At 37.1% G+C, this 25,637-nt stretch overlaps 1 protein-coding gene across 8 annotated transcripts in view; it reads right to left on the bottom strand.

The window, feature by feature from the left end:
- Window positions 1-4,051: 4,051 nt before the first annotated feature.
- The window catches only part of FYB1 (FYN binding protein 1), a 67,609-nt gene continuing 46,023 nt past the window's right edge, over window positions 4,052-25,637 (bottom strand). For 2 of the 8 annotated variants that reach the window (XM_063320950.1, XM_063320952.1), the window contains exons 7-18: window positions 24,636-24,753; window positions 22,852-23,008; window positions 21,213-21,360; window positions 18,314-18,342; window positions 17,072-17,141; window positions 16,376-16,516; window positions 15,663-15,694; window positions 14,495-14,603; window positions 13,004-13,109; window positions 12,531-12,693; window positions 6,817-6,848; window positions 4,052-6,699 (exon numbers count right to left, since the gene is read on the bottom strand). In XM_063320950.1, coding sequence (XP_063177020.1) covers window positions 6,616-6,699; window positions 6,817-6,848; window positions 12,531-12,693; window positions 13,004-13,109; window positions 14,495-14,603; window positions 15,663-15,694; window positions 16,376-16,516; window positions 17,072-17,141; window positions 18,314-18,342; window positions 21,213-21,360; window positions 22,852-23,008; window positions 24,636-24,753 — 1,189 coding nt within the window. In that variant the 3' untranslated portion in view covers window positions 4,052-6,615. Of the gene's footprint in view, window positions 6,700-6,816; window positions 6,849-7,967; window positions 8,002-12,530; window positions 12,694-13,003; window positions 13,110-14,494; window positions 14,604-15,662; window positions 15,695-16,375; window positions 16,517-17,071; window positions 17,142-18,313; window positions 18,343-21,212; window positions 21,361-22,851; window positions 23,009-24,635; window positions 24,754-25,637 lie in introns of all 8 variants that reach the window. The other 6 variants (XM_063320951.1, XM_063320954.1, XM_063320953.1 and 3 more) reach the window with 6 other exon arrangements.

Raw genomic sequence — 25,637 nt, 5'->3', positions numbered from 1 at the left:
ATGTTAGTATTTCTTCAGTATCCAGTAATGGAAGAAATGGAAAAAAAACCCCATACAGCGCATAGCAGAAAATTATGCAAGAGTAGCAATAAATAGCGTACTAAAGCAACAACTAGCTGCAAAATAACAGCATGTCAAGTGATATAACAGGTCTTCCTGATTAACTGGGCAGGTTGCTAACTAGATTGTTAATTAATGCAGCCTTACATTTAGGCACCCATTCATGTAAGATTTTTCACAGCACAGCATTCTTCACTGCATAATCCTATTGAAGCTGTGAAAAGCAACAGGTGTTGAGTTTTGGTATGGTTGGCATATTAATTAGACCTGAGGAAAAAAAAAATTTAAAAAACCCACATCTGTTAAGTGTTTCAGTCCAACTAAACTCCAGTAATAGGGCTGAAGCTGTGTGTAAGGGTAATTTATCACCATCTGATTCAAAATCCATATGGCAGCAGAAACTACTTTTTTGTAATTCTTCATGTAATTCTTCATGGTCTTTTTTTCAAAAAACTGAAGAAGCTCATTAACATTTTTTTTGGGCAGTGACTGAAAAAGGCTAGCTAACATTTTAGTAGCAGTGCTGTTATAGATCACGGTATCCATACTGAAATACTTAAATATCTGAGATGCTTAGCAGCCAGTGGGTATCGTTAGAACAGACTTCAGCCTTCTACATGGCCAGTAGCAAGCAGGTTGTATGAACATTCCTGGCAGTACGGAAAGGAGCAAAAAAAGGTCTGGGATAGAAAAGGTAGAAAAGGCTTTTTTTTTTTTAATTAATTTAAGCTGGCAGTAGTAAGATTTACTTACATATAGCATCCCAACTTAAGTACTGAAAAAAGCTCCCCCAAATACTGAGGGCAGAAGGAGGTATGTTTGGCCTGATTTTAAATGCTGTGGGATAAGCAGCGTACAATGCAAAATACAAGAATTGGAAGTCTTCTCAGTGGTTGGTGAGTCATAAAACCTCTGGTGGTGTCACCCACAGAGTTCGGAATCTTGCACGAAAAATGAGCATTTAAACAGAGAAACTTTTAAAAATGGGATAAAAATGAAAGTGCCATGGGCAGGAATGCAGAAGTAGGGAACGGTTTAAAAGGATGAAAAGAGAAAGGAACCAGGAAGCAAAAAAGCAAAGGACAGAACACCATGGTCAGAGGATCAAGGAAAAAAGGAATAATTCTAAGGAACAGGAAGTGATTGAGAAAGAGAAAGAAAGTAGACAAGTACAGGGAACATCTCAGGCGGTGAAAGGAGGCAACAACAACACAAAAATAAGGATGTCTTCAGATCAATATGGAAGAAGAAACTGGGCTTACCTGTGTGAGCTGGAAGGTGTGTGACGGCATCGTCCAGGGCAGGAGAACATGAAAGAAGCTGAGATGCCTGAGAAGGGACGGGAGTTTGGCAGAGTGTCCCTTCTGTCAGCAAGAAAAGGGGACGGGAGCCGCGGGTTCTGTGTCTGTGTTTTGTGTACATTTTCCACCTGAAGTGCACCCACACGCAAGTGAAGGAGCAGGCAGCTTTGCCAGCTAAGAACTTGAAAATCAGGAATCAGGCCAAAAAAAGAATTAAAAGGCAGGAAAAAAAGCCAGTGCTTATTTTTCTTTTCTTTGTCTGCCTCATGATGCTTGAGCTATAGGATTTGGCGATATTACTGAAGAAATGCAAATCATATAATGTTTCTTAAAAACGTTGGTATCCACCTAATTCACATTCACATTTGTGTTGACATTTTGCATGCTTCCTTTCTGCCTAATAGTGAACCTTTTAAGCTTAAGCAGTATTTATATGTCTGTGTGTTAAGAAAGAAAATAAGCATACAGTTTCTCTACATTCTTTTCAACAAGGCCCACAATAAAAAAAGCCTCAAGCAAGGAAATCTATGCATTTAATACCAGCTTAATCCTCTCTCTCAAAGTGCTTTAGAAGGAGGCAAAGAGAGATAATTTAACAAATTCTACATATGTTCAGGAGCCAGCTAGCTACAGTGAAACACAGAGAAGAAAGGCTTTGTGAGATCATTGTAATTTTGCTCCACCCAGGCAAAGAGGAGGACCTGAGGCTACCGCCCCGCTGCTCTGCAGAAGGCTAGGACATGTTGCGGTGGCATTCTGCAGTACCATGGCTAACCCAAGTAGCACTGGGATACCTTCCAGCGGGTTAGGACACTGGAAACTGTTTAGGATGACACTTCAGCTGCACCACTGCCTCTTTTCCTAGCCTGGCTAAGTAGTTGAGGTGGGGGGCTGGGAGGGCCACGCTGCCATCCTGGGTGAATGGGTTCTGATCAATAAGGTAATTCTTTCAGAGTGGGTTGGGGGGTGTCAGCCTGGCATATCCCCAGGCCATCAGCATGCAAGGGTGTAATTCTGGCAAAAGCCAAAGACCTGACTCAAAGCCATGCCAACGAACTTGCTGTCAATATGGGAGTTGGGAGACAGCAAACGATGTAAGTGGAGATAATAATGTAGACCATTCAATTCTAGAATTTGTCCCCAGTTTTTATTAAGTTTCAGGATATAATCTAAACTATTATTCAATTTAAATTTTAATCAGTATTCCTTATCTGCCCCCTTTTTATTACTGTAAAGATGGTATATTTAAAATATACATTTTGCATGCTAATACTTTTTAAGCACAAGGTGTTTCCTCTCTTCTCTTTGTGTCTAACCACAAGTAGAGGCAAAGAAGAGGACAAGAAAAACAGTGAGAGTCCTAATCTAGGAAAGTACTAAAAATATAATTAATATAGCTTTAGCAGTTTGGGTTTATATCCAGGATTAATGGATATGTGCCACAAATTGTCCTCTGTTTGTGCCTTCCTTTCATACATTAAAAATGGGGATAAAATATTTTCCTGTCTCACAAGATAAATCCATTACTATTCATGGGAATGTAAGATACCATTGTGATGAACGCCATGAGAAACGAATAATTCTGAGTGCAGCATAGGCTTGGGAAGATTTGCACTAAATAAAGGAGTGGCCAGAAACTGAATGAACAGGGCTAAACAACTGCCTTTTCTGTTAACTCCCATCCAGTCCATGCACTAAATGAGGCAGGGATCCTGTGGAAAAAAATACTGAGCCATCATGTAATTATAGACTGCACACACAGTTAAAGACGCATCCACACGAGGAGGCAGAACTGAGGCTGTGCAACTACAAGCTCACTTCTTGGAACCTTCTTGCTTTTGAGTCCTTCACTCCATAGTAAAGCTACATGCGAAAGCCTTTCGTGTAGGATGGTCTGGGGCTGGGTCTGTACAGAATTCATAAGGGTATCCTTTTACAGGTCCATGAGTTTCCTCAGAAGTTGTCTTATGTGACGTAAAATACACACAGAGACGCAGACACACGTACACACACACTGATTCTTCCACCTGTATCTCTTATGAAGGTAATGTAGTGGTAAGGGGTCGTCTAATCCACACAGCGAATCTAGGTTCCTTCACTGAATTTCCTTCCCCTTGCTCAAGCACTGATCCTCACAGCCGAGGTGGAGATTATGCAACAAGATCACACATAGAGGGGGGTTTTGTTTAACACCATGTGAGGAGTAGCCAAGGGATCTGCAATTATGTGGATCGAGAGTATAAACCTCTTAGGCAGGAATGCACAGAAGATCAGCTGCATTCCAGCAGCCCAGAGCCTGCGGTAACAGCAGAGAAATGCGCTAAAGCTCCTGAATTAGAGAAGTCTTCTGTGCCTTCACAGTTTTGGGTTTGCTTAGCCTGTTTGCTGGGACAGGGTAGAGGTACAACACAGATGGAAAACAGCTCTATTTACCTTATGCTGAAGTCTAATTTTTGTGTCAATATTTTGATGTTTTCACTGCTGAATGTTTTAGCAGGCACAGCCGAATACTACAGGATTATAGACTGAATTTGGAGAGGGAAAAATATCAAGAGGGAGAACAGCTTTCCTTTTCTTTCTTTATGACTTTTAAAAGATAGAATAAATTACAGGTGAGAAACCGTTAAAACACAGTCTTTATTAAGCTGCCTTAGTATAGATTTTGCTGTCTGGAAGATTTTCTGCTTACATTTCACTTTCTGGATAGTAATTACTGCCAAACAAATGCCACATTGTAGTTGTGCTGGCTTTGCAGCAATAATAAAGTTGTTTTTCACTGTCAGCTGCTCAGTGATAATTTTCAGAAATTATTGTACAGCTACTGTTGTTCTACTTTGGAAGAAGATGGTGTACCCACATTTCTTGTCAGAAAGCACACTTTTATTCAGAAGAAAGAAAAAAAAATGCATCCAGTGAACAGCATTGGCAAGATAATGAAAAGAAAAAATACACAATACCAGTAATTTTTCAGTGTGTAGTACCTTCTAAATAACATTTCAACACCCTGTAACAATCACATTATATTTAATCTGTGCAAACAATGCACAGATTTTTAGCTTAAAGTACCCTATGATTATTTCTTTTAATGATTTAATGTGTCATAAGACCAATTCAGTCAGTATAATCAGTAAGGAAATACAGTATCTACAGCACATCAAGGCTAAGAACATGGAAAAGCTCTTCAAAATATATGACCAAAAAAACCTCACAAAGAATAAAATTCACTTATTTTTCAGGGGCACAAAAGAGGTTTGTGTTCTACTGAAGTGCTTTAAACTATATTCAAAAGGAAAGTTCCTTTGTTGGTCTTACTGCAACACATGAAGTTCTACTATTGTTTAAAACTAAAACAAGACTTGGCATATATGTTAGAATTTAACACAAACTCTTTTTGACATCATTAACTGTGTAAAGCATAAAACTATTTATCCCCTTGATAGCTGACAAGTCATTGTGTATTTCTAAATATCTGTGTTCCCTCTCAGTTCTCTGGCATATCGCTAATTTGATGCAGATACCCTCTTGAATGCCCCTGAAAAATAAATAAACCATCAGCAGTGATGTAGCCAAATAGCCAGACACATTCATTGTGCTTAATATACAAGCTCTTGTTTTAAATTTGGGTGCTGGTGCTGATGTCTACACATAAAACTGGTATTTGTATGCCTGGCTGCTGGTTGAAAAGTAAATATAGAACAGGAAACTCAAGTTTGCATATAGCTTTTCAGTGTATTATCAGTGATTTTAAATACAGTATAAAATAGCTTATAGGCTATTATCTCTACAGTTAATTTTATGTTTGATATCCCCATAGCATTATATCTCCTTAGAGATTTACTGTATTTTGAACCGTCAATAAAAGGCACTTGTGTAAGGTGAAATCTCAGCTCTCCTGAAGGTAAGACCACAACTCACTGACTTCAACAGGGCCAAAATTTTTTTATGTTTATAATCTAAACTTGCTAGCTAGCTACATTGCACTGGTTTGCACAGTGTGCCTTACTTCCCTTGAGGATTATAGGAGACTTGATTATCAAGAGGAGTTGCCTATATTGCTCCAGCCACATTGCTTGTTGCAGGTTTTTTGATTATCTTGCACTACAGCAAAAGCATCACATGTTACAACTACATGTTCCATATTCCGCACAAGCTCACCCTCTTTACTGTGCATTCATTGTAAACAGCTTTTGATTTCCAGTGAGTTCTGCTAAGTGCAAAGTGATATTTATTATTATGATTCGTCCATTCATTTTACTACTCACTCATTCCGAGAACAGGATCACCAATGATCTTTAGTAATAAATGTTGTTTCTACCGTAGATGAGCATGGAAATGTTTAATTACTATAGTTTCATTTAGCCAAGTCTAGTGTAAAATATAGTACTTGAAAGAAAAAGATACTATCAAAGTGATGTGATATTTATACATATATATTTAGTCTAGAAATTATTTCCAAACCGTTTATCATCAGTTTATAGGTCCATTTTAATACCTAAATTACTACAGTGACAACAACATATCTTCAATCTAAACAGAAATTAAATCTTAACCTAAATGTTCTGAATGTATTTTGAGCAACACTATGCTATAAAGTAGACTCTTCTATGATTTGTATCTCAGAGCGCTGTGTGTAACACATATAACATTGTTACGTTTACAATTCATATTAGTCAAAAAGTACCTAAAAAGTGGTCAAATAAATTTTAGAAAATGGTATTCTCTCATTAGTATAACGTAGAAAAAGAAACTTCAGCCGTAATGGTACATGGCTGTACATGTCAGTGTAGCTAACGCTTTTGCAGTTGGAATGGCAGGTCAGCAATGATGCCCACTCTTGATTTCCTGTTTTCACAACAGGATGTTATCACCAAAGGAAGCATTTCTTTTCAGGATACTGTCCTCCCCTGATTGGCAGTCTCTGGTGTTTAATAGACCAGAGCCAGAGCAAAATTGTTCAGGGGTTTGTTGTCCTCTGTATCCTTCATAGACCTGAACTGGCCTTTTTGGGTATAGCTAATTGAAGAGCTGTTTTTACATGGACTTTCCACAAATGTGGAAGGGAAGTGAAAAATGATAACATTAACTTTAGCTCAAATTCCCTGAATTTTACTTTCTCAGATAATTGGCAATACAAATGTCATATAAAGCAAGGGATGACAAAGCCCTAAAATTCTAAAAAACGTTAATTGTACATTTAGAAGAGTGTAACCGATTAACTTGTGATCAGCTTTAGTGACTTCTCTTGCTTTCACAATTAGGAAGTCGGAAACAGATTTTGATCTTCACGGAAGCTCGTACTTACGTAGAATTCTGCATCAGTCATTATCATAGATGCAATCTGAAATGGAAATAAAATGGAAAAATATTAGCATTGTGCAGTAGTTCTCTACTCAAGGATAAAGTTATTTGATGTAATTCAATATAGTTACTGTATTGTTTGAAATGTTCAACATACCATCACCAATATCATCGTAAATCTCTCCATCACTGCAAGTTAAAAAAAGAAAAATAATGTATTTAAAAATTGAAACATCAGACATATACTACTGCTTGCATGCAGATACAAAATAGTGTAGCAGTATCATGCAGACACACTATCAAGTAATTCAGTTGCTAATTAGGAAAGTGCAACCTTTGTGGTAACAGAACAGTGTTGAAAAAGATGGTCAAAGGATTTTCAGTGAAGGCTAGAGCTGGATACATTTCTTTCTAACATGAAAGGCTTGCTTTATTAAGAGGTTGGGTTTTTTAATTAAGTTTTTAAGTAGCTATTCTATAACAAACTCATAGAGATATTCCCATTAAAAAATTAAATACTTACTGATTTTTTTAAATGAAATCTGTAAAAGAGTATTAAAAAAATTGGTATGCCCTTGAAATTCTTACTGGTTTCTGTACTTGGCAATGCTATAATGGTTTTGGAGGGGCAGCTTTTTAGATAATGGATTTTGGTAATGTCTATAGATGAATAGGAATTTTCAAAATATGTCACTTAGATACACAAACAGGCCTATGGAAGCCAATAAGGCTATTTATACATCTAAGTTAAACATGTGTATAGGTGTTTGCAGGCTTCAATTCTAAAAGTGACATCTGATTCGGTATTTAAGGGTCTAACATAAAGCTCATTGAAAGAAGTGGAAAGGCTTTGTATGACGAGAATTTTGGATTAGAACCTAAATGCTGAACTCAATGCAATTATTCAGAGCAACACTGAGCCAACCTACTCAATCCCAATAAGACGGAAATAAAACTAAAGAAAAATTGGTCCATTTTACTTAAACATTTGAAAATGGCATCAATACACTTAATCACATCAATGCGCAATTCAATAATAGATTCTAGTTCCAATAATGCACAATTTATATAATTTTTCATGGTTTAAAGCAGAGTTTATGGTTAAGCGATAAGGAAAGGGGCCCTGGAAAATTTCCAGCATGGACGTATGTGACTAATTCTTGAGAAACCTAAACTCTGTAAAAATAACTCGGTTTGCAGGACTAGATGACATGCTAAAATAATCACATTTCACTTTTATTTAACAAACAGTTTAGAACAAAATTGAATGTTATAACAAATTTTTCAAAAAGATCACTTTGTACTTACTTCTGAACTAAATTGCTTCTCAGAACATAGCCATCTGTAAAATTGAAATATGTATGTATTTAAGTTAAGCTTAAACATTGATGTTATTTCTTCTGTTGCCAGCACTAGCGATATGCATTTTTTCTCTTTTAGATATTTAAGACAGAAAGACATAATAGATGGATAACAATGTACAATAGATATGTACTCGAGGAAAATTTTGCTTTTAATATTTTTTAAAATTTTAGTTTTAATTATTCTTATCTGCTTGCTTAGTACAATGTGGTGCCTTAGATAGGGAATCAGAATACTACAATAGCTCCTAGACCAGCTAGATAGCTACTGTGCCAGGTACTTTACATACTCATAAAGTGTCATTTCTCTTGTTTTGTTGCAATAGTTTCCATTGTATACAAAACTAGTGCTGAAAGGAGAAAACAGTAATACAGGTTACACAAGATTAGGTTTTCATCTTATATTTTAGTTTCCTGGGTGAGGAGGAAACTCACCACAGGTGAGACGGGTGTAAAACAACAGGTATTAACACAAAATATAGTAGTGTTCACAAACTGTAGCACAAAAGTGTGGTATAGTAATAACCACATAATAATACTTATAATAATAAATAACAGGAATATGTATAGTTTCCTACAAGGACAAAAGTATCTTTCAAGATGTATAGCCCAATTAATTATCATTAGCTGTAATTGTTTAAAAATTTTTAACTGTATCTCATTGATAAGAACTGTTTGTATGTCTATAATAGAAATACCTTAGAAAAGCTACTCACTAGAGAATTATTCTATTACTCTGTTGCATTACTAATGAAATCACATAAAACTATACATATTCTTCAATATATTTAATGTCTTGAAAAAATTGGATACCGTTGGTAAAAGATATCTACTGAAATACTCGTCAATTGGTGTATATGCAAGCAAAGAGAAAGCCATAACAATAACTACATATTTGTAAGTAAACATTAGTGTATTGGTACAAAATTAGGACAGTTCTAAAGGAGAAACATGATCTTCTGCTATATTTGAAATTCCTATCTAAGTTTCCTTCTTTTATTCATTAGGAGGCTTAAATGGTCACACTAAAATGATAGGTTTTAGAATAATTATATTAGTTTGAGTTGCAAAGTTCCTTCAATTCTTGGAGGAACCATCATATAGTACAGAAAGTATCACTTTTCTGCTAGTATTTCTGGTAGCGATCCTTCAGGTCATTCTTGATGAATCTGTAGATCTCACCATTTTACCTTAAGGAATTATTTCCTCCTTCACAATTTTTTTTTTTTTCTGCTACCTAAGACATGAAAGCATCTTGTCTTTTTTTAAATGCACAGTAACGTCCAACTAAAGAATCTCATAGTTTGTGTTAAGCCTTTTTTACATCCAAGCTCTAAGTATATTCTAACTGAAATTGCCCTTTCCAAGATTTGTTACTTTACTAGTTGGTGAAACCTTCCCTTGTAAATTGGCATCAGACACAATGAACTAGTACTGTTCTGAAAAGCTGCTGAATTATCACAGTCTTCAACTGACCAATGCTTTGATACAGAAAAATGTCCTATGATACCTACATGGAATATTGGAGAAGTTATTTGACAAGACTATTATCCAAACACTAATAAGTAACTAATTCTTATATACAGCTTTTCTTCATAAAGAAAAATTTGCATAATTAATTTTAACTTGGCAAATTTCCATCTTAAAATAGGTAGACATCAGATATTGCTATAAATCTCAAATGTAAATAATATGTTTTCCAGAATATGCCGTATTAATTGCTGTATTTTAAGTAGATTAGTGATTTGCTCTGTGAAGGCCACAATACATTAAAAATACTGTATTTTTAAAGAAAACTTCTATCTTGTGCTAGAAGGTTACATAAAAAGGCATTAATTTCATGTGGTAGTATTTTATTTCACACTAATCTGCTTTAGCTTCTGTTTAAGACTTAACAGTTCTATAAATGCAAAAATAGTTCCATGCATTTAGTATTTGATTGCAGCTATATAAGGTAAAATTTGCTTCCTTTGCCTGTATTTATATCTTCAGGGTCATGAAGATTTTATACTTACATAAATTCTATTATAACTTTTGCCTACTAAAAATGTTAAACTACAGGTAATCTTCACTAGTCAAAGAACCCAATGCTGCAGATTTTCAGTCACCTGCCTATTTGCTCAGGCTGATTACAAATCTCAGCTCTGTCTATTCAGGATATTCTTAGTCTGGTTGTCTTTCCTCAGGTTGTATTACCTGGGATAATGGCATGGAAATTGCTTTTTAAAAATATGTCATCTTTTAAAAATTCTCTTTAAGCAGAGTCAAATAAGTCCCTGAAGTCTCTCACTGTGAATCATTTTAAATCATTTGACTTACCTAATCTTCTCTATTTCTTCTTTTAATTTTCTGAAGTGAAATATATGAAAGCAAAATTTCTTGGCTTGCAGTCATGGTGTATAAACACAGTGTGCTTGCAAGCCAGACATGCATGTGTCAGTCCTTCTCCTGTTGCAAAGCACAATCTAGGTTCTTCTGATGGTCGCTAGCCCCTAAATATTTGGGAGATCCAGCCTCTGCTGATCTCACACTCTATCAAGTTTACTAATTCAAAATGAAACATCTAAAGTTTCAGTTTCTAACTAATTTATTCATGTTTATGTGGCTTCCATAATAGAGAACAACGCAGAGAGTCAGCACACTCCAACTTGATTACTTAGTACCACTGAAAGCTACGACACATCAGGTCAGCTACACTGGCAGTATAAAGGAAACTTGGCCAGTACGCAACTTACATTTTCAGGCACTGAAGTCCATTTATATCCTAATTTCATGGAATTTCACAGAATTTTTCAGAGTTGGAAGGGACCTCTAGAAATCATCTAGTCCAACTCCCCTGCTAAAGCAGGGTTCCCTAGAGCACATTACTCAGGACTGCATCCAGGCGGGTCTTGAAAGTCTCCAGAGAAGGGGACTCCACAACCTCCCTGGGAAGCTTGTTCCAGTGCTCTGTCACCCTCACCGTAAAGAAGCTTTTTCTCATATTTGATCGGAACTTCCTATGTTCCAGCTTGTGCCTGTTACCCCTCGTCCTGTTACTGGGAACCACTGAAAAGAGTCTGGCACCATCCTCCTTAAACCCACCCTTTAGATACTTGTAAACATTAATAGGGTCTCCCCTCAGCCTTCTCTTCTCCGGGCTAAAGAGTCCCAGCTCTTTCAGCCTTTCCTCATAAGGGAGATGCTCCAATCCCTCAATCACCTTTGTTGCCCTAATGTTTAAGCAAAATCTATGAAAGTGAATTGAAGTTTTTTGTGTATTTCAAACGGTACATAGGTCAGACCAAGCGACAGAAAGAAGGAATTTGAGAAGGTAAATGAGAATCAGTTCCTTGTTCCACTTTTGAAATTTCAAATCATTTCGTAACAATTACAATACGTGATAGCAGAATACATTCGTAAGATCACCAGCCCTTGCTTAAAAAGGTGGCAAAACTTTATAATAAAATTTGTAATTTTGTTAAACTGCTGGTAGAGCCGTGAAGCTATGGAAGTGCTTCATAAGTTATCAAATGGAAGAATTCGTGTACAAGAAAGGAATGAAAACATACTTAATTGTTGATTTTCAGTCTATCTGATCTTCAAAAAGTAAAACCATAGTTTCAAGATACGAGGAACTAGAGCAACTATAGCAAATAAATCAAACTGTCATGCACTTAACTAAAGTAGGATTCAAACTAGACTAATTACTGTGAAAATTGACAGAGATCTATTCAGACTGTTTTAGGGAGGATATTTTTATTTGTTTTGCTCTTTTATGCATAGCAAAGCAGTAGCTCCTGTCACTATTTGAAAGGCTTTGAAGACTATGTGAGGAAAACAGCCAACATGAACTACTTCCTACTTTGTTATTAGCTTGATTCAAAAAATGCAGTGTTGAAAGCTGCTCTTTGGGAAGCAGCTGCACTAGTGCAATCCATATTTTGAAAAATGTGTTGTTATGCAAGAAAGTCTTCCTCACCCTGCAGGCCTGCCAGGAAGAAGGCTATACTCCAGACTGCAACAGGTAAGTACGGAGGGGAAAAAAATAGAAAGAAAGTTACTGAATCCCCTTCAGGTTTATCACATTGGGCAGTCTTCAGTCTTCTGAATGTTCTTCATTTTCCCTTGGCTGCAATGAATGGGCAAGTGCTTACCAGAGGTGCAGCAAGGATTGCACTTCTACTAGATTCTATGGGGTATTGTAGCTATACTCTTTTTGGCAAATGGAGGGAGACAGAAGCAACAAAAACATCTGCTAATATTAGTTGATGCAAATCAAGATTTACATAACTACATTGCCCTTTTTCTCACATTTGGTATCTCTTGTGTATTGGAGTTTTCAGTTTTTTGAGGCAAGCTGCTCTTAAAACACAATAATAACAGTCTACCTCTTGTCAACCACCAGGCAAGGAAGAAGACAAGTATTAGACTCTTCTTTAATATGACAGGGAAGAGGGTTTTTTACGTGTCCTGACGCAATCATTCTCTGACAACTTGATTTGTACTACAGCTTTTTAATAAAACTTACATTTTCCTTCTTCATTCCTGCACAGGACCTTGGTATCATCTGTGCTTTGTATAATTTCAAGTGACTCCCCTGGTTTAACTTGTAAGTCTTTAGGTCCCCATCTTCTCTGGGGCAAATCCTGGACTGTGGTGGTAGAGTAAAGAACTTTAATTTCGCCTTCAAACTGCAAAAATAAAATAAAGAGATGCTGGTTAAAAACCATGAACATAAAGCTTGTGATCATGCAGGTTTTAGACCAATATATTCCCATTTATTACTGAATTTTTGAAAATCAGGCAAATAATTGTTTATGCTATGTAGTATGTGCCATGCTTGCCATTTGGACTTACAAATGCTCAGATCACTATTTTTACAAGTAGTAATACCTTACATTTCAAAGGCAAACTAATGTATTATTTACAAATTAGGGTGTGTAAATTAGAGGATACAATACAGATATTTTAATCTTTATATTTTATGTGAACAAAACTTACTTTGAACTTTTTTCTGAACTCTTTCTCTTCTTTTTCCATCTTTTTAAACTTTTGTGCATCTTTTTCATCTGGTTTATGTTTTCCAAGGCTTGCTGATTTTGAGGAACTATAAGAAGAGGTTTAGACATAAAAACAAAATTAGCAACACATCTGAGGTATTGATAACCTTTCTGATAATTTTAGTGAAAATGCATTTGCCTTCATTTGTCTTTAGTATGTTTTTGTTTCTCTACAAAACTTATATGGATAATACAATGCAGATTTGATTTCAAAAGAAATAAAATGTTGGTGTCTTCTTTCCTACTTTTAATAAATTCTGATGTTAATATATCTACTATGTAAGTGAATATGGAAAACTATTTGAAGTATCTAGCTGCTACAGCAATGAGAACGAAAAATAATTTAGGTGAATAATGCCCATAACTTTATAATCTCTAGGCAAGGAGCAATTTTTGTGAAGTCTATGTATCTTTGGTCAGTACTGAATAACACATGTCCCACTGTGGAGGTATCTGGAAATCTTAGCCTTTCATACAGCAGCTGTGTTAGTCCTATGTTCCCATAGAAGACCTTGCTACACCAGATAGCCTGCATTATATGACTCATGTCACGTTCGGTTGTTTTTTCCACAACCCTGATACTGCTGACTTATTCCAATAAGCACAGAAGGCTTTCATGCCCTAACTGCCCTTCTTGATGCCGTACCTGGGAATTTAAAGTCTGACTCTACTTTTGATCCTTCCTGATCTCTGTAGGAATTGTGGATGACAGTTTCATTGATGATGAACATGTATGTGTGTGTGTGTGTGTGACAGTTTCACTGATGCCGTGGGTGTGTCAAGTAACCTAGATTTAGGTCAGGGGGCCATGTCTTTTCCTATGGATATACAGTTCAAAGTGCTTTCTCTGTTTTAATGTCTCCAGAACAGATTATTGTAGTGCACTGTGTGGCTCCACCTGAGTGGAGTTAGCGGCAACAGAGTGAGACATGTTGCAGTCATCTTCACAGATGTATCTGTGCTCGTAATACATCTGTGCTCCAGAGATGGCCATAACTTCCTGGTCCAGGGATAAAAGTTTTCCGAGTTGAACTTTACACCTCCAGATGTGTTTCACACTTATGACACAGAATGCTATCTCGTTTTCTCTTAAAATACTACAGCAGCTAGGATCAAGTACTTAACCTGACAGTCCCCAAATCTTGATAGGAAGAGGACTGCCGGCAGAGAATCTACAATGAAGTACCTTTAAGCCATGCATTAATTTCTACCTCTTGTCTACCAGGGACTGAATTTGTTGAAATTCAAAGCATGCTTATTTATTCTATAGTCTAATCATTATTTCAATTTGCAATGGAGGCAGGGAGCATTCAACTGCCATTGTCAACAATAGGGTTAGGAGACCTTAAAAACCTGACAACACCAAATAATGCATATGTTAGTAGCAATCTGCCTCTAGTAAATACTTAGAAAATGTTTCACAGTGTATTACAGATTTCTAATCAGGGGAGTAATTCCTATTTTCACTTGCTTGAGTTCAGGCGGTGGAAGAGGGAAGTCTGAAGAATCTACGTCATCATAAACATCATTGTCTCCACAATCTGAAACAATAGTATTTAAAAGAATGGAAAATTATTATGTGATCCTTGAGTAGTGAGTACATTGTGTTACAATCTATGGTAGTGTAGCTAAGTTGGCAAGAAATTGCAGCAAGTGCTGTAGCCATTTATCGTCAGTAGTAACTGTGAGTTCTCTGTTTTGCACAATGTACTGTGCAAAACAAACACCAGTCAGCCTTTTCAGAATAAGGCTCTTTATTAATAATAATAGGTATTCACTGATATTTTAATCTTCTTAAGCTGAAGCAAGTTTTAGCACATGTTGGCTAATGCAATAGCCTTTAATCTTCATTTTAATTAGTCCATTTCCCACTGTGTTGCATCAAAGTATATTTTTGGGGCTTGATGTTAATGTACACTCAAGCACTTCTATAGCACTCTGGTCAATGCAACGTTGCTTAGAAGTGGATATGAATCACATGCATGTTAGTTTTTAGGCCATCTTGCAGTGCCAAAGCAGTGAAAAGAATTCCTACCCCAAGAATATACTTTGAATCACATTCAGCATATTTGCAGAGAGGAAACAACCAAATCAATGGCTAGAAAAATCACAGGGGGAGATAAAAGGTTTAGAACTCAGTTCTGGCAACAGCCTCAAAAAATATAAGAACTTGCTTTTTATTCCATGGCTGAGCTGATATTTATGAGTGTATGTTATCCTACAAAGACATTGCAAGTGAAAATAACAACAACCATCTCTTTTAATTTTTGAAGTCTTGCATTAAGTGTCTCTCTGCAAGTGTATCTGTTCATACTTAATGCCAAATAAAATGAATTAGTGGAAATCTCACATAGAAAAATCATGACTTCTTTTAAAATACATTAAATTGTTTTCTAGAGAGCTTGCAATGTATTTGTATCTCCTTGTCTGCAGCCAAATCAGTGACAACATTTGAAATTTGCTTGCTAGAACTGGGTAAGCAATGGGAAATCCTGTTTCCTTCCTTGGATGTATTTTTGTGACTAGCATGATACAGAGTAATGTATACAGAAAAAGGATCAGGAATCAATCTGGAGGCTGAACAATAGGCTATTAATTACCTTTTCCAAACTGCTTTGTTGAAGGAGACATGCTGAAAAAAGAAGATGCTCATTAAGTATTTATATCACATTAATAGGCTTTTGCACCGTTTAAATAATTTAAAAAAACTTGCAACACAAGGGCTCCAAGGAATCTCCAGACATTTGGAAGTTCCACTCATACCAGCAATATTTGTGGACTAGATGTATTTTTACCACTGAATCAAAGTAAACTGGTTCAGAACTGAATGAGAGACGATGGTGGTAAAAACACCAATGTTGCTGATCTAACCTCTAGTCAAGATGGGTGGAAGACAATCCTGGCATTTTTGCATTTGGCGTATTATTCCTAAAATTTGGATTAATGAGACTAGATTTACCGGTTTATTTCAGCTACATTGTACTGATGAGCAAAGTACATTTTAACTGAGAATACACCAAAGTTACATCACCAGAATGGCACAAAGATGATGGATTATTTTGAGGATCTTCATAAAAAAATTTTTTTTGTATATTTTAATTACCAGACTTGTGCAACAAATACAGCTTAAGAGAGTAATTATCTTATGCAGATGCAAAGAAAGGAGGTCAGTGTTTTTGCACAAAATTATCATTCTGAGCTGCAATTTGATGCACGATTCATTAGACTGTTATGAGAACATGTTAGTAGCACGTGATCAATGATGTGTTAGAATTAGTTAATGTGCACTGTTGATTTCCTGGCAGAATCTTACAACAAATCTCCATTATCTTCTGCCTCAATGACTTTGGTTGTTTTTTCTCGTACACTTTTCTTTTTGCCATCTTTGACCTTTAACCTCTTCAAGATTCCCCAGGACCAGATACCATTCTTATCTTCATCCTGCGATACAGACCTTTGGAGTATGCATGCAATTATCACAATGTAAAATGTAACATTCTTTTTAAAAGGTCCAGTTTAAATTCTCCATTGATGCACATAATTCTCATTAATGCCAACAATGTATATGCCACAAAGTGAGGACACTTACCTGGAAGCTAAACACTAAAATGCTAAACTAGAAATACATATGTTAGGTCATTTGTAGATAGTGAGACAAATTTGTAGGTATAGCTATTAATCTAGTGGCTTACTGTTTTCATGTTGTTACTCCGCCAGCTAACATTTTAATTTGTTATTTTCATTTCAGAGCTAGTTTGTCTAATTGGGGATTTGGGGATTTTCATGATTGCAGCTGCTTTTACTGACATACCAAAATTAATTACAGAACAAAACTTCTCCAAAAAGCCAAAGAACCCTTTTTTTAGATTCATTAATCCATCCCAATGTATACCCACTCAATGATCAACCTAGTACTTGCTAATTATTATGCCTAATTCAAAAATACTAAAAAGTGAAATGAAAATACTTTGTTAAAGAAAGAAATATTTAAATGGTATAAAAAACTTACCTAGTTGCATCATCTTCATCATCAATCCCATCATAAATTTCTTGATCAGAAGGAGGAGGTGGGAACATCTCTTTAACAGATCAAACAGTGAATTAATGCATTTATAATTAATGCTGCTGCATAGGATATTCATTACTGGCCTCTTAAGTATGTCAGATGTGTGTGCAGGTTGTGCAATATCCTTGCAATGGAATCTTTCTGTAAACCAGCGCAGCTTATTTATAAAAACAGTGATTTAGGTTTATCCCAGTTTGGAATACTATCCACAGCATTTAAACATGGCACTGCCAATCTCAAGAGCATGAATACTGTAAACAAATGCATTTACTCTGTATTCAATGAAATTCTAAATGACTGATTTTGGCCCAGTCGTTATGAAGGCTGATGACTTTTAGATTTTTGTGTGTGACTCAAGTGGTAATTGAAGGTGTCAGAAACACTCTCAGCAAGTGACATGTTGTGTTCATCCACAGAAGTCAGAGGCAATGCAACGTGAGCTTCCCATTTTGGTCTCAGTTCTGACCTTTAAGCCCTACCTCCTTCACTGCAGGGTTAGCTCAGTTTCCGTGTCCAATTCTAGCCGCAGGTCAGACTAATCACTGAAATCTGTACTTAGCTGGCAGCAGTTTCATTCAGCAGTGCCAGGGGATGCTTCTGCCATGACTAGTATCTAAACTCTAAGCTGAGAAGATGAGCTGTGCTCTTGTGATCAACAGAGAATGCTACATAAATATATGTGCTACCAAAGAGGAAACTGGGTTTGAATGTGTGTTCTTGACCATGTGAAACTGATGCAGTCATACTGGCTGGGACTCCAGAGTATTGCTTAAACTGAAGATCCCCTTAACTCGGTCAGCAAAATGCAGCTTTAATAGGTAGTATTACTGGCTGTTTCAGAACTGGGTATCTCCAGTACAAAACCTCTCGGTCATTTTGCCAGTTATATCTGTGCTGTTTTGTGGGATGATCTACCTTTACACAACACACACAAAATTAAATTTTAGTCATCTTCTGGCATGCTTGTGATTCACAGTATCTGAAGACAAAACTTCTTTCTTGCCCTTTCCATAGGTGGATGGAAAGTTAATTTGGCCACTATACCTCCTTGTTTGTTGCCTGTTAGCTACACATTTAGCATGCTTATGGATAATTACTGCATTATTTGGAAGCTGCAGAGGTCTGGATTTAAGGGTAAGCAGTACACAGAAACAATTGTCCCCAAAAAGTGCATGTAGAACTTACTTCCAGCTCCACTTTGACCACCACTCTGACTGGAAAAGCAAATGAGAGACATTTTAGACAAAAACAGTCATCCTTTAGAAAAAGAAAACACCATGATCACCCATCACATTTGTAGTTATTAGTTCTAAACCTTTTGGCTTTGGCACTCATCTACTTTTCCAACTGACCACTACAAATTCTGCACTGGAATCTCAGGCACATGCTTGTGTGTTCTATATGGAGAAGCACTAAATGTGCCAGTTCTTTCTTTTTGTCTGTTTTCACCACACTCACATTGATTTCTTACAGTCAAATAGCAGTTGCATTCTCACTAATGCTAAAGAAAACGTGTCATGTAATTCATAAGTGAACTTGCACTTAAATGAGGAGAGATTAACTTTTAGTAGATTTGGGTGAAGCAGGAACAGATACTTCCATTTTTTTTTTCCTTGGAAATAATTCATTACAAATCAGAAAAGAGTATTTTAAAATATCATTTACAGTCATTCAAAGGGTTATAAGAGAGAGAGTTATCGATACCATCTTTAGTTAATGTAAAAGAAAAGGACAGTATTTTGTAAGTAAAGCTGTGAAGGAAATTCTCTATTTGCAAAAATGAATGCATGTATTTCAAGACGATGAAGGTGCACATTTTGATACAAGCAGAACATTCAATGCTAATTGTTAGGAATTGTTAGCAATTGTTAGCAATTTCCAATAAATTGTAATTTTCAAGGAAATGCAAACTGATGTCTACAGCTACCATGATTTACTAGATTTAGAATATATTTTATATTCCTGTTGACATCTTTAAACTCAAAATATGACTTAGGATCATAGGATAATTCATGCTGGAAGTGATCTGAGGAGGTCATGTAGTCAAACTTGATGCCAATAAAAATATAATCTGACTGAACACTAGAGAGTGCATCCATACCATTTAGATTCATCCCTTATGAGGGTATTTTCTTGAGATGAAAAGGTAAACAAATGAATTTATTGCTCAACTAGCTTTCATTGGGTGATGCTGTAAACCTCTAACTGCATGTTTCTAACATTTCAAGGATTCCATATTAGCCTAGTGTACTAACAGTGATTGAAAAAAACCTGATAGGATCACAGTAACAGAGATTATTTCCAGGTCAGAGCCTTACTTAAATTTATACATCAGAACAAGGTGTTTGTTGAACTCTTGTGCCAAGAAATCCCGAAATACAACAGCCCTAATCACTTATTAATTCTGAAATATTAACAATGCTGCTGATAATGAGATAATACTATTTGATCAAGAGGCTTTTTTTTTAGTGTGGCATTCTTACAGTGGTTTCAAAACATGTTGATGTATGTCAGACCTTCCAACAATTCATGCTCGTGAACTGAGCAGAATGCTATTAATCACTAGAGAAGATAAAAATGTCAAAATACAGCTTAAAGGATTTAATGAATCTGAACCATTCATTCATCGTTCCAAGTTCCTTACGCTGTTATTTTAATATGCAACAGTGTAAGTATTCTTGTTTGCTTTTGAATTCAATACATTTTCTGAATTCCTTGCATAGAGGTGGTTAATTGTAATGCTTGCCATAGTGAAAATGATTGGCCAAAGATTCTTCTGCAATGAAGTACCTAATGTTCAGATTACCTAAAACCTAGAAAAACTAAAGCAACTCTTCTGGCTAAGTTATGATGCTATGAGACAAATGTGTAGGGAGGAAAATTGACACTGAGCAACTTGGAAAAATATCAGGGGCAAAACTATATTGGTTGCATAAAGAATTCTTTCCAAGTGCTGTTTCTGGAGCTCATGGAGATGTTCTACCAGCTGAGGATCAGCTGCAGCCAGCAGCCAGCCAGCTGCGGTCCCTTTATTCCAGCCAGGCCTTGAAGTTAAGGTGCTGGGAAGCAGTAAAAGCAGGTGTCATGGCTGAGTGCTTCAAAATGGTTGTCCTACACATTGAAGTCCTCTACACCCATATGCAGATCTCTTATCTGAGTCCTGGGGTATGTATTCTCCTCATCAGGACATGTAATGGAGAATGATCACTGGTTTGTTGCATCACATGACAGAAGCAGACTTTTATGTGAGGTGGGGCAACTGAGGTGCCGCTGTCGTGTTGGGTCATGTGGTAGCCTTGACTCTTGTCACAAGATCACTAGGATACTTCCCTGCCAGCAAGTTTGATACGCTGCTGGAGATGGCACTTTTCTAGCTGCGGGTCTATTCAATGTGAAAAATATGTCACGTGGAAGTAGAGAGGCTGCAATGCAGCACCGCGTTGCAAATACATGTGAGACTGTGCCATAGAGGAGAAGCTTCTGAAAAGTCAAAAAAATATATCTCATACCCAGCTCATGGGATGTTATAGGCCTTATTTTCAGGACTAAACACATTAGCCACACTCTCTTCTGAAGGGCTATCCTAGTCATGCTTCCAGAAGTCCCTTCTCTTCAAATGGAAAGAGGTATTAAGATTCATAGTTTGAGAGCAATGAGTGTGGTCAGGAGTTCTCCAGAGCAGTGAGTGTTTCCATTGCTTTTAGAGCATTTTATTCTTGCATGTTAGAAAAGGCAGTATGTGACTTCAAAAGACAGAACACAAAAAGAGGTGGATGGAAGAGAACTGCACTTCCTGCACGTGATTTGTAATCCTCCCTGTTCTGCCTTTTGTTGTCTTTTGGACTGCAATGCTGTCCTTTTCCAATAGTATGGATTCCTCCTGAGTATGAGTGCTTATAGATGTTGGATTCCAGAATACATTCTTGTTCCTCTGACTATTTCAGTTTGAATAGCTCAGTTAAATGTTTCTGATATAAATGGCTGTTCTTTTGTGACAAGAGTCTGCCTCATTGTTGTAAAACTTCCCCTGTCTAGGCTGACTGGGTGAATCATTTGTTCCTTTTCACGCATTCCTCATACAGACCTGCTAATACTGTCTTGCTCTCCAACATCATCATACACTTCTTGGTCACTCTCTGAATGTTTCACAGCAGCTCTGGTAGATGGTTGTTGTTGCTTTCTTCTTAAAGAATCATAATCAATCTCCACCATTGTTGTTTTAATGTATCCATCTAAATGAATGAAACCATATAATTAGGCAGAGATAGTTTTAAATAAAGGGATGAGTTTAACAGAAGGTTCAGAATCAGCGACTGAATTGTTGTGTATGATCTTTGAAAACTTTCAAAGAAATGTCTCGTTACAAGCAGCCTCAGCTTGAGTCTCCATCTGTCTATACCAATACAAATCTCAGATTTGTCTCAGATCTCGACCCAAACCCTCCTTGGCTGGTGTCAAGTTAACTTCGTTTTTTGCTTCTCAACTACAGCAGAACTTTCTGTGTAGACTCCAGGAATCATGGGGCAAGCTCCCTTTCTTAGCTAACCTTGGGACCACTGCAGCCTCGTGGTGTATTTTAGGGCAGTCATAGAATCACAGAATTGTCTAGGTTGAAAGGGACCTTTTAGATCATCGAGTACAACCATTAACCTAACACTGCTAAAACCATTTCTAAACCATGATCCTAAGCACCACGTCTGCCTGTCTTTTAAATACCTCCGGGGATGGTGATTCAGCCACTTCCCTGGGCAGCCCAAGTGTCCATGGATGGAGACTTCATCACTTCTTTGAGTAACCTGTTCCCTTGCTTGATCACCCTCACAGTAAAAAAAGTGTTTCCTAATGTTCAGACAGAATTTCATGTGTTTCAGTCTGTGCTCATTGCCTCTGGCACCACTGGAAAGAGCCTGGATCCATCTACTTTACACCCTCCCATCTGAACCTCCCTTCCCCAGGCTGAACACTCTCAGCTCTCTCAGCCTCTCTTTGTATGAGACACGGTCCGGTTCCTTAATGTCTTTTTACATCCAGTACTACAAAGTGCTCAGCTGCTATTGACCAATTCTACATGTGTGAACTGTCTTACTGAACTTACTGTAATTTAAGTCTCCTTAAAAATCAAGAAAGTGCTTTTAATAGTTTTCATTCATTTTATGGATGAGTCTTTTAATGTCTTCACTGTAACCCAGATTATCAACCCCTTAACATACTCATAGATCCACTGATGATATTTATACAATTAGAGGAACATCTTCGATTACAGACAAAACAAAATCTAGAAATCAGTTAGAAACTTTCCATAGGGATAGAAACAAGACAAACACTTATAACAGGACCTTATATTCTCTGCTTCTATTTTAGGAACACCCATTTCCTTTTAATACAAAGACATCAAAAAATGTGGTCTTTGTTACTTGCACAGAGCCAAATTGTGATGCTGTTTGAAGGCTGACATGGAATTACCTCTCAACAGGTCTATGAAGATCCCAACATATTGTTCCTAACTTATTCTGGTGCCTGCAGATGTTACGTGTTATACAACAACTTCCTACTATGAACTAAGCCTTGCATGCCAGCTAAGCACAGGAGGGTGAGTTGTGGTAATTATTTACTTTGGTGGCCAGTGACTCAGCCTTGGTAAGGCTACTCCTTGGTGTAATGCTCACGTGTTTGCTGTCATCCAATGAAAACATTTAGGAGCACAGTGAAGAAACAGAACTCACAACATCCTTTTATCCTGCCCAGCCACTTTCCTTCTGGATTGTCTGTGAGGCGAATGATTTCAATCTCATCCCCCTGTTTGACAGTCAGCTCATTCTTCCCTCCCTTGTGGTCAACGCAAGCTCTTGCCTGATGAAGGACTTGGATGGGTCCTGTTAACTGCAGAGAGGAAGCAACAAAAGAAATCACAGATGTGGAAAAATGAAGTTATTTCCCAAACATTCAGAAAAAAGAGAAAATAACTGTAATGACGATTACTTGTTTCACTGACATTCAAAATAGTCTAGGCAAATAAACAGAAAGGCATCAATCCTGTCCCCAGCTACACAGTTTAAATTAATAATCAGGAATGAAAAGAAAGAGCAACAGCATAGCAATAAGGCAGCTGAAGAAGTGACCGGCAAAATCACAGAAATACAAACAGGCTAACCTATGGAGCCTTTCACAGAAAATGTACACGTTTAATTGCAGTAGGCAGCTCCATGTAGTTCCAGCAGAACTGCCTATATGGGTAAATGTTCATTAACATAAATAAGTCTACCACATAATGGTCTGTGTTTACGATTCTACTCTATAAACGATCCCACAAGTACACAAAGGAGATGATCACAGTGTTTACTGGAATTCGGGATTCTCTTTGTGCGATCTTTAATATATGTTGGAGAAACCACTTTGGATTTTAGTATCTTTGGCTTTAAGATATATATGATCTTTCAGAGTCGTGTGACTGTTGACAATTATAGACTAGCTCAGGAATATCTAATCTATATAGATGTTGAAGAAATGGGAAGGAAAATGTGCACTAAAATATATTTGTTTGCATTGAAGCATAATAGCATACTTCAATGGCTGCAAGAGAGCAGTCTGCAGCCTGAAAGCATCCAGCGCACTAATGACTATACTTCACAGGAGTGGTCTGAAAAATAGACTGGGGGCTGACAAATGCCAGCTAACCCACTATTATTAACTATTAGTATATTTTCCTTTAATATTTACTCGTTAACTCATGTCAGTCTCTCCAAAGCAGACCTACTGTGTACAGAGCACAATAGGAAGAAAAACAAAACTGCCCACTATGTACAATGACACTGAAAGAAGCACAGTGGAGCATTGTGAACAGGCATTAGTCAACAGAAAATGGCTGGCAGATTTGTAAACTGTGGTAGCATGCTGGCCACCAGCTATATAAAAATGATCTAAACCAGAAAGAACTCCCTCATCATTTAGCCCGTAGGCTTTGACAGTGACTGTAGCTCCCCTACATGTGCAAAATTCCCTTCCTTCCCATTTAGGCTGGAAGTCCCTTTAGGTCCCTTCAGACCATGGCAAGTGAAATGTGTTGTAATATAATGTTGAAATCTCTTAAGGGCTGGATACTATTGTATCTGACTCCAGTGAAAGAAAAAACACTAAGTAAATGGGATACAATTCCCACTTTTATTAAGGACTTTTGATGCTATTCTAGTGACGTAAATGCTTTTTAAACAGAAACGTGAAAGGAAATGTTTTTAAGGCTTTTTTACATAGAAAGAATGTGAGAAGGGAATTTAACGAAAACTATATAAGCACTGAAAAAGTGTCTTTGCCCTCAGTAAAGAACCTGAAGTCAAGCACATACCAAACACAAGAGGGTAGCTTAAACCTTTATTCAGAATTCATCCAGGTGCTTGAACTACCAAACATAACAAATAGTTTTGTAGCCAGCTGAAAAGTGTATTTTGAACTTGACAATGCTAAATAATGCTTCTCACATGTCTTTGGCCAGATTACAAAACCAAAAGCTTACTTTGAACTTCTTCCTTATTTCCTGCTCTTTCTTTTCTTTTTCCTTTTGTTCTTTCTTCTCTTGGTCCATTCTTCTCTTTTCTTCCTTGTCCCGCTTCTTCTCTTTTTCCCTTGATGACCTGAAAGGGCATTGCCAGGATTGAATGTAGCGGGGAAGCAAATCTTACTAGAGCATTCTTACTCAAGGTTAACAAAGAACTACATGTGATGGAAAAAGACTTCTCCCAGTGAAATGAAAGCTACAGAGTCTAAACCCTAGTGTGGCAGCAACAAATAGAGTAAGCAGCCCTTTCTCTTATATTACACATATAATTTAAAGTGGCTGTCCTCAAGGGGACAGTACACCAGAAAAGGTTATTTGGAGGTAAGAGACTGGCTCTACATGTGCATGTCCAAACGTCTCTGAGCTAATTTTGGCAAGCAACCTTGGAAACTGGTAGCAGTCTAGATGTTGCGGCACTGGCTGCAGTGGTTAAATGTTCACCCAGGCCATCAGTGGTTGATGTAGCCTGAACTGAAGCCTGAGCTACCACTGGACTGCAGTTTTAAAACTAACTGCAACCTGTTCCAGCAGTCTACACAAATAACAGTCTTCTGCACTGCATCATAAATGTGTCTATCAAGCCAGGGTACATTGCCTGCTGTGCCTCATGTACTGGATAGTACTGAGATCTGGGCCCTGGGATGTAATTAGGACTACAGCTACAGCTGTGCCATTTGCTGACAAGGGCTTGGCTGGAAAAGCTATGCTTTACAAACCCTATGGAACTGATTGAGTGGGCTCCCTCCTCTTCCTTTTTTGGTACTGTTGCTGAACCGATATGCTCAAACTATATTAAAAGAAGATTGAATGAGTATCACTTGTTTTGGTTATATAGTTTTAAAATTATCTATTTTCAAAGGGAATTCAACAATGATTTTTTGCTGAAAGTCATTCTGCATCTGAAACAAGGTATTTTGGAGTAGGAACATTAGACTGTTACTTATTGCAAGGGATTTAGAG

Source organism: Chroicocephalus ridibundus, chromosome Z, assembly GCF_963924245.1.
Source record: "Chroicocephalus ridibundus chromosome Z, bChrRid1.1, whole genome shotgun sequence".
Taxonomy (NCBI): Eukaryota; Metazoa; Chordata; class Aves; order Charadriiformes; family Laridae; genus Chroicocephalus; species Chroicocephalus ridibundus.
This window is presented reverse-complemented; position numbering and strand designations above follow the sequence as displayed.